At 45.0% G+C, this 12,980-nt stretch overlaps 1 protein-coding gene across 1 annotated transcript in view; it reads left to right on the top strand.

Annotated features, from left to right (window-relative positions):
• LHCGR (luteinizing hormone/choriogonadotropin receptor) overlaps window positions 1-7,415 on the top strand; it is an 81,538-nt gene extending 74,123 nt beyond the window's left edge. The window contains exons 10-11 of the mRNA XM_075535549.1: window positions 1,012-1,092; window positions 6,266-7,415. Of these exons, the coding sequence (XP_075391664.1) occupies window positions 1,012-1,092; window positions 6,266-7,415 (1,231 nt within the window). The remainder of the gene's footprint in view (window positions 1-1,011; window positions 1,093-6,265) is intronic.
• Window positions 7,416-12,980: the final 5,565 nt, after the last annotated feature.

The following is a 12,980-nucleotide window of genomic DNA, read 5'->3' as shown; positions in this document are numbered from 1 at the left end:
CTAGAGCTCTAAGAGCCAGCTTCAAACACACACACACACACACACACACACACACACACACACAGACTCCATCCATGTTTGAGAATTTACAATCCTGGTCCAAGACGACAAGCTGTTAAATTTTTTAAAGTGAGTCTAGTAGGTTAGATAATTCTGCTATAAATCCCGCCTCTCGGCTTGTATACCAAGCTTTTCCTAAGAAGAATGAATGGCCGTCTTGGTGGTGGAGAGGAAGGCACAGATCGGGCTCTCTGAATTGTCTTCTTTGTCCCCCCTCCCCAGTAAACACGGAGGTTCTCACAGCTGCCTCTCCCTTCCCCTCATTTTTTTTGTCCAGTTTGCTTTGTATCTGTTTTGGGTTTCATATGAGGAACGTTAGGTTCAGGTCTTCTTTAACTTTCTGGACATGCCCCTCCTGCTGACCCATCCCCACCCCCCAAATACACATACACACACACACACACACACACGCACACACGCTCGCGGGCCTCCTGTCTTCGGAGAGAGAAAGGTGGAGAAGTGGGAAGCGCCTTCATATGTACATTTCTGCACATAAGCAAAAAATAATGATAAAATCCACGTCATAATATAAGGTCAAAACCTTCGGGGCCTCACAAAGGAGACCCAAAGCCAGGGGGCCTCCAGAGAGTTGCTTGTTAATCAAGGCCAGTGTGGAGGGGAGAGTGGCCGCACAGGATAGGGTCCCATGAGCAGTGAAAACCCCCGCCGGCTATGCCAAATGGCAGCCTGCTCATCTCCAGAGCCCGCACCACGCAGGATTCAGCAACCTCTAACGATGACTCAGCAGCCTTCCCTCTCTCCGCAGGGAGCATCGCAGTTGGGACCAAGGTGGGAGCTGGATGACGGTGTAATAGATAAAGAATGTGCATGAACAGAGCATAAATAGATATGATCAGCTTTCCTTTAAACACCAAAAGCTCAACTGCTGAGGGTGTTGTTGGGGATTGGTTTTGTTTTTCTTTCTTCCTTTCTTTGTCTCTTCTCTTTCAGGCAGAATTTTTCATTTTCCATTTTCGAAAACTTTTCCAAACAATGCGAAGGCACAGCAAGGCAACCGACTAATGAAACGCTGTGAGTATCTGCGTGGGACGGACCGCAGGACGCTCTCTCCTGTTCTCTAAACCCCTTATTGTTCTGCGGATGAAAGCTGTGGCCGGAGGGGATGTGGGCAAAGCCTTTCTCAATACTTTCACAGTTTACAAATGGGAATCTCCCTTTGTCCAGCCCCTCGGGTATCTCGTTCAACTGGCGGGGGCGGTGGGAAATACAAAACTCTTTAAAACGTGCCATTCGATGCTCATGATGCTCATTCGGGAGTTCAAGCCTCCTCAGAAGCCAGAAGGTCCGTGGCAGGCACTCTCCTGTCACCAACAGCCCGTTTGAGTGTTAGCTTCCGCTGCAGGAATTGTCACGGGTCACCTGGTGGGCTTTCCATAAGACTGTGTGACTCAGACACACCTTCCAGAATAGCCACCTCCCTTCAGCAACACTTTGATCACATGACCTTCAATCAAGATCACGGCGCTCCTGGGTCTAAAAGGACTCCGTCTGAGAGTGGGTGGGAGCAACGTTTCTGTTCTCCGGGCGGATGGGCGACATGTTTCCCTTTTAGAAACGCTGGCTGTCCTGTCATGTCCGCTTGCGTTCAAGTGCACAGGAGGAAGGCTCAGAAGGTCATGTCCACGGTCCTGCTGTCACGTTTGTAGAGACGAGGACGTTTCTTAGCCGCCCCTCTGCATCGCAGGCTGAAAGACCAGATGCCCCTCTATGATTCTGCACTAGTCTCCATTCCCTCTTCTACATATTTTTTTCTCTTCTCTATTTTCTTTGAATCTCTGAATTGCATTCAGGCAGCGATGGGATAATAGGCAAATTCTGGGCATTGGGGCCCTCAGAGCTGGAAATGGACTCATGGGCCGTGACTTTTGTGAAATGCCGGGTGTGCCTGGACAAGTTCTTGTCCTTTCTGAAACATTTCTTCATTACTGTTCCTCATCTGTATGAAACGCCATTTTACTTCCAGATTGAAAGTGAAGGGAGTCGTTGAAGCGTGTAGACGTGGAAAATCAGGAGCTTCTGTCTCCTTGTCTTTTCTTTCCTGTAGGTCTCATGTCACCAAGCCCCGGGGCTGCTTTCCTTCACACTGTCTACTTTTCTCTCTTGAGATTCTCTCCATCAGCTGCCGGCCCACGTAACTCCTAAAACAGCATGGCTTTATTCTCCTGAACAGGAAACCCTTTCTGGGTAGAGTCAGTGAGCGAGCCAAGGGGCATTTTGGGAACAGGGGGTACGTTAGCCCGTCCCCAACACTCCTCATCAGCCTCACCCAAGCCCACCCACAGGACCTTACATACTATCTGGAGGTCGCTACCCAACACTGCTTTCAAACAAACCTCCTAATTGCCAACCACAACCCTCCACCCAAAAGTAAAACAACAACAAAAAAAACCTAAGCAAAAGGCATTCTCCATCGCGAGTCTTCTCTCTCCGGCTACCTGCCAGACAACCATCAACAGAGATTCTAGGGCATCCACCAAGCCTTACCTGCTCTCCCCAAGATACTTGTCCTCCCCCCTGCCTGGCCAGCCTCTTCCCCTCTCATCCTTTGTTGGGACTGGGCCGGTGGTGCTAACAATCAGATGCGCTAACTCTCCTGGGAGCCCAGCCACACTCCTTCACCGTGTCACAGCTCAGGGCTAAGGACAGCTTCCGCAGGGCTTTGTCCATAGCACAGTGCTGTGTGACCATCCCACGAATGGTCCCAAGACAGATCCCCAAGGAGAAATTCCTCACCAGAACCTGGCCCAGTAAGGCTAGAAAAAAAAAGGAGCAGGGCAAGACTGGAAGGGAGGGTCATATTTGACCTACTGTCGACATGAATTTATTCGAAAAACATAGGAGAGTTGTTTTGTTTTTTAGATCAGTGCTTCTAACCACTGAAATGACTTTGATAAGAAGCAAGTACAGGAAATCAAGACAATAGCTGGAAAGTTTCATTTGATTTTAAAGAAAGCAAAAGTAAAAGGTCATTATTTCGTGTAACCATCACCCAGGGAGCTTGCTTCAAAGGAAGGCAGATTCCTGGGCTCTGCCTCTAGAGATATATATTTTTCAAAACCATTTTATGGGGAGTTAATACAGATATCATATCATTCCATAGTTCAATCACATCAAGCTGTATTGTATAATTGCTACCACAATATCAATTCCAAAACATCCTCTTCCTTCCTAAACTCCTTGACGTCAGCTCCCTTTTACCCCACCCCACCCCCAATCACCACCAGCATTGCAGCCCCCGAACCACCTCTAGGTATTTTGATTTAGGGTTTGGGGTCCAGCCAGGAATCTGCATTTTAATGACCACACCTTGAAGAGCTCTGACTGGGGACGGAAAAGAGGAGGAAGGCCTCTGGGGAGGAAGACCTGGTGCTGCCACTGTCCCCTTTAACCTTGGCTTCCTTACCAAGTCCAGGAAGCAGTCAGAGTTGGTCTTGAAGGGCCCTTTTCATGCCAAGAAATGAATGGCCCATTTTCTTTAATAGCTCTTCATAACCACCTTATCTCTTTAGAGGTAGAAAAATACTCATAACTACATTGGTGTGTCCAGGAGCTAGAGACAGGGGAATGTGCTATTTATAAAGATAATAGAAAGACCGGTCCAGTTCCCTGGCAATCTCCTGCCCTCGGCAGCAGCCCTGCGCGGGTTCCGAATTGGTGTGTCTGATGTCCAAGCACCCTTTTGGAGCCTCGTGACATACACTTCTTTCTCTTTTAAGTCTGTGCCTCCCCGCTCAAAACCTGTATTGATCTAATGTATATTCCACTCAGTCCCCATATTAGGTCCACACTTCCTAATAAACAACCTGAGAGGTTGAGTTTGCCAGTAGAGGAAAATCTTCTTTTAATGTGTGAGGGATCCTAAGGTGAAATGTACATTTGTCATGGCCTTGACAGGAAAATAACAGCCAATTTCTCCAGCTCCCAGAATGGAATTAGCAGACTGTGGGCAAGGAGAAAGCTTGGTGGCTTTACACACATTGAGCTATGCTCATTGTCCTTGTGGCCTCTTGAGTCCTCTCAGAGCCTAGTCACCCCTCCACCCGGTTTATGTTTTTTCACTGCACACACGTTTATGGAATGGATACTCGGGGCCCCAAACGGTGTGAGGTACTGGGGTGTCATACATGAATAACCCCCGCCCCCAGTCTTCAAAATGCTAATAGATTAAATAAGAGAGAGCACACCATCACGGATTGCAGTCAGACTTGATAACCACAGGTGGATTAAGTGCAAGGCCAGCCAGAGGGAAGGTAATACAATTGGGGTGGGGTAGGGTATGGGATCAAGAAAGCCTTCCCAAAGGAGTTTATCCTTAAGCGTAAGGAGGAATTTAATAGACAGAGAGGGATAGGAAGGAAATTCCAAAAAGGAGAAAGAATACATGCCAAGGCAGAAAGGTGAAAAAGCAGAGCTAATTCAGAGGACCACCAGTTATTTCATTGCCGAAAGTCAAAGTTAGATAGAAGATATGCAAGAGATAATATGAATTCTTAGCATGTTTTGAACACTGAATTTATAGCAGGCATGCTTCGAAATATTCTGCATGCGTTACACCTTAGCACAATCCTGCATAGAAGCTATGATTACTATCCCTATTTGGCAAATGAAGAAGAGGCATGGAGACGTTAAATGGTTCTCCCAGGTTTGCATAACCTCTACAGGAAGATATGATTATTACCCCTATTTAGCAAATGAAAAACTCGCAGTTATGCAAATAGTTTTCCTAGATATGCATAACCCCTACAAGCCTGAGCCAGGACTGGAACTCAGGCAGTGTAGTTCCAGAGCAGAGGAACTGAACTACACAGCTGTACTGCTAAAGTCCCTGGGTGCTGCAAAGGGCGAATGCGCTAAACAAAAGGTTGGAGGTTCAAGTCTACCAAGAGGTGCCTCAGAAGAAAGGTCTGGCCATCTACTTCCCCCATCTACTGGGGAATGTCTGGCCATCTACTTGAAAACCCTGTGGAGCGCAGTTCTATTCTGACCTGCAAGGAGTCTCCATGAGTCAGAATCAACGCAACAGCCACTGGTTACCAGCTAGCTGCTTCTTAAAGATGAGATTGGAGAGTAGACAGAGGCCAGCTGTAAGCAGACACTGGTGAAAAGCACACGGAGTCTCAGACCCAGTGAAAGTTTGAGTAGGGTAAATGAACTTAATAGGTTTGTGCTGAGGAAAGGCCATTACCCCAGGAGAACTGTGCAGGATGGGCTGGGAGACTGCTATCAATGGAGGAAAGCAGTCAGGAAAGTAACCATCGGTCACTGTGCTGCAGGGGAGATAAAAGCCTGAACGCTGGCAGTGGCAAGGGGACGGGGCGGGAGAGGGGCTGTCCCTTCCCTCGGGATGGAGTCCCTGGTCAATCCACTCTGTCCTTGACACACACCCCTCAGGCATGACTACTTCCACGATTTCTCTCTCTCGTCCATGACTATACAAGATTCCCCTTTTCTCTGCTCCCAGTTTCTACTAATTGAGCCTTGATTTTTAGTTATTAACTGGGCTATTTGATCACTCATGACCTGAACTTGCAAACAAGTAGCTGACCATTATCAACCATGCTCATCTTACCACCTCACTTGTGTTATGCCACAGACAGACAGCTTGGGTGCAGTCTGGCTGGCAACCAAGTGAGATAAATATCTATGAAAAATGCTAAGAACAGCTTCTTCTGGAGTTAGCATACATATATTGCATATACTGTCTCTCTAAATTTGTTTTCCAGAGAAAATCATCCTTGGTAAGCAGCTTCATTAAATCCTTGAATCAATATGTAACATCTATTAAGGGGAAAAAAAGTCTACCTAGCTCTGGCTCGCTTCTTAAGGAACTTGTAATAAATTCTGCCTTTTCAATTAATTTAACAAATAAACAAAGATTCAGGCTGTTGTTTCCTCTTTTTTAAAATAAAAACACTAAGGATGACCCTTAACTTTTTTAATTAAAAAATATATATTTCATCTAATAATTTTAAAATAGTTATTCTTTAAAATTTGCTTTTTTGAATTTTCTATTTCTTTTTAAATCGTTACCCTGTGAGACGATCCACAGAGCATACCATTTAATCGTTCAGCCCTATTAAGAAGAGTGGCACAATCATCTCCACCACCAATTGCAGAATCATTTTTGAGACGTCTAGGCCTCCAAAGCGACTTATTGATATTAAGCCCAAATATTCTCTTACAGCTACTCTGCCATTTTGGAGGATGACCTGAGTGGCTGGGATTACGACTACGGATTCTGCTCCCCAAAGACTTTCCGCTGCGCCCCAGACCCCGACGCTTTCAACCCCTGCGAAGATATCATGGGCTACGACTTCCTCCGGGTCCTGATTTGGCTGATCGGCATCCTGGCCGTCACGGGCAACATGACTGTTCTCGTAGTGCTCCTGACCAGTCGCTACCGACTGACCGTGCCCCGTTTCCTCATGTGCAATCTCTCCTTCGCCGACTTCTGCATGGGCCTCTACCTGCTGCTCATCGCCTCCGTGGACTCCCGAACCAAAGGCCAGTACTACAACCACGCCATTGACTGGCAGACCGGGCGCGGCTGCCGCGCCGCGGGCTTCTTCACCGTGTTCGCGAGTGAGCTCTCCGTCTACACGCTCACGGTCATCACCCTAGAGCGCTGGCACACCATCACCTCCGCGCTGCAGCCCGACCAAAAGCTGCGGTTGAGACACGCAATTCCGATTATGCTCGGAGGCTGGCTCTTGTCGGCTCTGATCGCCCTGCTGCCCCTCGTGGGGGTCAGCAGCTACATGAAAGTCAGCATTTGCCTCCCGATGGACGTGGAGAGCGCGCTCTCCCAAGGCTACATCCTAACCATCCTGATCACCAACGTGGTGGCCTTCATGGTCGTCTGTGCGGGCTACACTAAAATCTATTGTGCAGTGCAGAGCCCAAAGCGGATGGCCACCAACACAGACGCCAAGATTGCTAAGAAAATGGCCATCCTCATCTTCACCGACTTCACCTGCATGGCACCCATCTCCTTTTTTGCCATTTCAGCTGCCTTCAAAGTGCCCCTTATCACAGTGACCAACTCCAAAGTTCTCCTGGTTCTGTTTTACCCCGTCAACTCTTGTGCCAATCCGTTTCTGTACGCGATTTTCACACAGGCATTCCGAAGAGACTTCTTTCTTTTGCTGAGCAAATTTGGCTACTGCCAACGCCAAGCCGAATGGTATAGAAGAAAGGATTTTTCAGCTTATGCCTCCAACTGCAAGAATGGTCTCAGTGGCTCTCGTCAGCCTCCTCCGCCCACTCTGAAGTTGTCCACGTTCAACCATCAATGTAAAGCTGTCCTAGAGAGGGCTTGCTGCAATGAGTGTTGACGGTGACATCAGAGACCACCTTATTGGATTGTTCCCCTATCTGTGAAATTGCCTGTACCAGCAATTTAGCATCAAGAGTTGGATTTAGGAAATTATTTATTCTTGGGCACATCCAGCAAAAAAAAAAAAAAGAACCTCCCTTCACCTAGCTCAAAGTATGCTGCTCCATGGGCCTTTGTCAGTCTGAAAACTATTGTTCAGTTGTACATGATGACCCCAAAATAAAGACATCGAGGCTGTTGAGAGATGTTTAGAGCAATTTTGGGAGAGAAATTTTATGTCTGCTGACTCTGATTTTTAAAACTGAGGTGATATTTTGTATGCCTTTGGTTTTCCCTCGTTCTCTTTTGTTGTAATACTTATTTCTTTTTTGCAAAAATGTTCGTTCATAGCACATAAAAATTACACACATGCACACACACACAAACACGCAGGTCCTTCTTGACAGATAGTTCCAGAAGCATACTCTAGTCTAGAGAAGCACTGTTCAATGTGGTAGCTACTAGCCACATGTGGCTAATTTTTACTAAAATTAAAATATGAATCATCAGTTAAACTACCGCATTGCAACTGCTCAATAGCCCCTGGGCTTAGTGATTACAGAACAATTTCGTCCTCACAGAAAGTTCTACTGGATTGACATGTTTCTAAGCCTTTCATCTATCTTCTTTCTAGAGTGTACTTATTTAAATTAAATTACTGCTTCCCACCTTGCCCTCCAAAGGTTTCATGTGTGTTCAAGGTTCCTTAAATTGTTCATTTTTTTAAATAAAAATTTCAAATGTATGTACAGAAAAACTGTATGAACTGTGAAATCACCACTTAGATTCGGCAATGTTTTATCAGCTCTATTACCATCTAGTATTTATCCATTAACTTATCTTATTTTTCTACAACTCAAAGTAAGTGGTCGATATCATTAGCCCTAAATACTTCATCTAAAGAGCCCCAGTGGTGTACTGAAATGAGTCTTTCCTATTTCTGACTTTTCTACCAAATAACTAGTTACTGGTTATCAGTATTATTATTCATTATAATATATATAGTTTTTTAATTAAGGCACCCGGGTGGCATTGGACTACGAATTGGGCTGCTAACTGCAAGGTCAGCAGTTCAAACCCACCGGCTCCTCCATGGGAAAAAGTTGATGATTTCTGCTCCTATAAAGATTTATAGTTTTAAAACCAAAGGGGTCATTGTACCCTGCCTTAAAGGGTTGCCGTGAGTCAGAATTGACTCAATAGCAGTGAGTTTGTATGAGTTTTTTTCAGCTAAAATTTCCATGTGGTGAAATTCACAAATCATCATTTTTCTAGCCAATGAGTTTTAAGAAATGCACATCCCTGTATCTCTACCAGGATATGAAATGTTATCACTCCAAAAAGTTCTCTCATGTCTAGTCTCAGTTAGTCTCTCACTCTCATCCTGAGAGGTAACCTAGTTCTGGTTTTTCTTCCAGATAATGGGTTTACTGTTCCAGAACTTTACTTAAGGAGCCCTGGTGGTGTAATTTCTGCCTTTTCTACCCAATAACTAGTTACTGGTTTGTATTCAGCCCGCTCCCTGGTAAGCAAGTTCTAGACTTTCTGTCACTGATGTGGCAGAATGTGATTGATCATGTTGCTTGTACCGACCCAGTAAACTTGTGGACTAATATATACACCCCAGAACCAAAACAACAAAGCAGAACGGCAGCATGTATAAAACATGCACTCTTTGATACTGTCTGAAGCGAAGTTACTTGTATATATATATTCTGAAACTACCTTTCCTGGCCTTTTACATAAATAGTGCTATTTCCTACATTATACACAAAGCTTTAACTTGTGCAGCCCTATTTGTACTGCCTCCCGCATTCGCATTCCCACGTCACTTTAGTCATTAAGACCTGCCAGTTTTTCCTTTGAATTGTCTTCTACTTCAGGTCCTTATTGTACATTCTTACTGTCATCCCCACACCTCAGGCCATTTTCCTCTTGCCTCAGGACTACTAACACACATCTCCCTTGTTTTTCCCCTTATCCATATCTCCCATGTCCATACTTTCACACCCACTACCACTAATTAATCTTCCTGTAAGCTACAAATGCCTTTGGTGATGTCCTGCTTCTTTTACTCCATTTTTTCTCCCGCTCGCTCCCTTAGAAGTTTCCCAAAGTGGACAATACTGTCCCTGGTGGCCGCTGGGACAATCCAGTAGGACTTCACAAGCATATACCCATGCTTTATTCACATTATGGGCTATATTATAAATGTTTTTAATTGCCAGGGGTGCCGGGTAATTTTTTTTCTGAAAAGGGTGTGGTCAGCCAAATAAGTTTGGGAATCTATGTCTTAGAATCTCACACATAGTATCCCATAATTGTTGGGGTTTTTTAGCTGACAGAGTTTTGCACCTGAAATATAAAATGGTCCTGATTCAGAAGCATTTCCCTTATGGGATGGTCCCAAAGAGAGCATTGGTATTCTTATTCTGTAAAATCTCATGTGCAAGTCAGAAAAACATCAACAACTCAAGAAATTTGTATCAGTTTTTAAGCCATGCTTGATATTATCACTTGTAGATTGTAAATTGATTTTAAAAAGCTAATCAAACTAGAAAAGCTCATCTAAACTTACAAAATATTTTAAGGGCATTGATATTATTCATTCATAATATTTGCTGTAAAGAACCCAGTTTGTTTCCTGAAAAAAAAGTAATAAATCCATGTGTAAATGTTGCTAATATGTCAACGTTTTCATAATTAAAAATATTTTCTCTAAAACATGTAATATTTTTCTTAAAATCATTCCTTTCTTCTGGAGAATTATTACCATGGGCTTTCTACTTGTAATTTAGATTTCTAGTTGTAAATCACAAGGTTTCCACCTGGCTTGAAATATATTTACATGAAAATAGCATATTAACTTCCTAACATTGCCAAAATAAAATGCCCCACTATAGTGCCATGCGCACCCTGCCACTAACCGTTGCTACTCACACTAAAGTTATTACTTTTCTTATACAACTTAAACTACTGAAAACCAATGCCTGTAACTAGAAACTAAAGTCTCATTGCCCTAATAAATACAGAATATTTACACAAAGTCAGCAATTCCAAACCACCAGCATTGTGTGGGAGAAAGAGGCGGCTGTATTCTCCTGTCAAGTTACCGGTCTTGGAAACCCACGGGGATAGTTCTGCCCTGTCCTATAGGGTCACAATGAGTCAGAATTGACTTCATGGCAGTGAGTTTGGGGTTTTTATAGAGCATCCTTAAAGAGTGCCAACAGCAATTCAGAGCAGCGATTCTCAACCTATGGTGGCGATGCCTTTGAGGGTCAAAGACCTTTTCACAGCAGTTGCCCGATTCGTAACAGTAGCAAAATTACAGTTATGAAGTAACAAAGGAAATAATTTTATGGTTGCGGGGGTCATAAAGAGCTAAAGGACTGCAGCATTAGGAAGGTTGAGAACCACACCCTTAGGGTTCTCAAGAGCCAGAGGCTACAGAATCATAGTTATGGAGAGAGATTAATAATCATCACTCTGAGAATGAACAGGATATAGCTGGAAAACCTGCTTAGGGTTCCAATCCACTTACTAATTAGTCCTAGCTTAATCCTCACGCAGCTATGGCCAAAGACCAACACCTAACCTATGTTGCCCAAGCCTCAGAGGAGAGTGATAGAGTTTCTAAACAGATCTACTAGCAATTAGTCCCCTGGGGAGACTGAACCTAATCTTGGAACACAGTCAGCTCTTCGAGAGGGGTTGTGTGTCCAGTCAGACCCACCTCACTAACACAGGGAGCTGCCATGGATCTCAACCCCCTCACCCCAGCGCTATGCTAAAGTTAGAGTTCCCACCATGCGCTCACCACTCAGGGCTGAAACCAGGGTCCCTAACCCGGAGAGCGCACATGGTCCATTTTTGGAAGAGAGGCAGTGATGCGGGAATGTTTCTTTGAAGATTTACTAAGGAAGAGAACATTTGAAAATAGTTTGTTAGAACACTGCTTTTTGTTTTCATGGCTACAAAAAAAAAATGAGAGCTCTTTGTTGTGTTTTCTCTCATTTCAAGGCAGTAACCAGGTCTCAATGAGATTATCAGGCCAAAGCAGTCAGTTCCCAAAGGGAACGCCTCCCCTTGGCTTTTGTCTTAGAAGGCCTAAACCTATGAGGGGGTTATGTTAGGGGAAAGGAAGAAAAACCTTGCCTTTGCTGGGAAGTGTTGGAAAAGGGAACTTCCACTGCAAGAAAAACATGGGAAGTAGGGAAGAGGGGTGTTAGGTGGAAATAGGAAGATGGGGAAAACCGACCATAACTTAAACGACATAGAATTCAGGAGTTTCAAGAGTTAGAGCAGAACCCTAAGACACAGCCCTCAGGGTTCCCCAGGAGTTGAAAAGGTCTAATGTAGTCACACGATTAAGGGCTGAGAGTCTGATGCTTAGCTCCAGGAATCCTGGTCTAGAAAGAGGGTTCCACGTTGAGATATTGCAGGACCAGCAGTCTCCTGCCTCCCACGGACCATCTGGTCTTTCACACTAAGCATACCACCAGTGACCAATGACTGGAGACTCAGAGAAGCCCTGGGGGGTGTAGTAGTTGTGCACTGGGCTCCTTACCAGGCAGTCAGAAGTTCAAAACCACCAGCTGCTGCTCTTGAGAAAGATGCGGCTTTCTATTCCCATAGTGAGTGAGTCTCAGAAACTCACAGGGGCAGTTCTGCCCTGCCTGAGTCATTATATGGTGGAGTCAATTGCACCGGCAGTGCTTGTGGGGTGCTTTTGTATGTTTGGGGTTTCTGTTAACAAGACTCCCCAGAACCTTTTGTAATATCATTTGGGAACGGGGGTGAGGGGAACATAGGCCCCAATGTTTAATAGCAGATGCCGACTTTATCATTAAGGATATTTGGAGTCTAATTGAATCTTTGCTCAAACTATCTTATTAGGAGCTGATCCAAACATCATGCCATTCCCTAAATGTGATGTTTCTTCATGCTCCATTCCACCCAATGCATCTGTGCTTCCTGAAGGAAGAAATAGTGAGTTACTGTGGGATTAGAGAGAGACTTCCCCAGCTTTGTCTCCCCCAGAGACATGCCAAGCATTGGGGGCTTTTTGCTGGCATGTGGGGGGGGGGGTGTCAGATGCTTGCAGGCATCCTCCCAGAGGGTGATCAGTTGCCAGAGGACAGTGGGCCCAGCTCCCTGCTGTTAAGGACTATAGGCTACTTCTCCCTGAGGCTTGCAGCCATTAGTTTGGTTCCTGTAGGTGGGGTTTACACCCTACTGATAATGGTTCCTATGGAGATCCAGAGAACAAATCAAACCAGCTCAGTGACATCAAGTTAGGCTGACATCCTGAATCTAGGACCCGCCCATCTTGTCACATGTATACCCTTAATTCCTCTTCCTATTGCGTGTATGTCCCTCTCATTGCTGTGAAAGCTACAGTGCAACCCCTTCCTGTGACATATGTCTTTACCTGTAATTAGTGGGCTTGCACGCCCTCAAAGGTATATAGGCCTGGGTTAGCGAGGGACATCTCTCTCTCTAGGCTCCTCCCTTGACCTGT

The sequence above is a fragment of the Tenrec ecaudatus genome, chromosome 17 (assembly GCF_050624435.1).
Source record: "Tenrec ecaudatus isolate mTenEca1 chromosome 17, mTenEca1.hap1, whole genome shotgun sequence".
NCBI classification, from domain to species: domain Eukaryota; kingdom Metazoa; phylum Chordata; class Mammalia; order Afrosoricida; family Tenrecidae; genus Tenrec; species Tenrec ecaudatus.
This window is presented reverse-complemented; position numbering and strand designations above follow the sequence as displayed.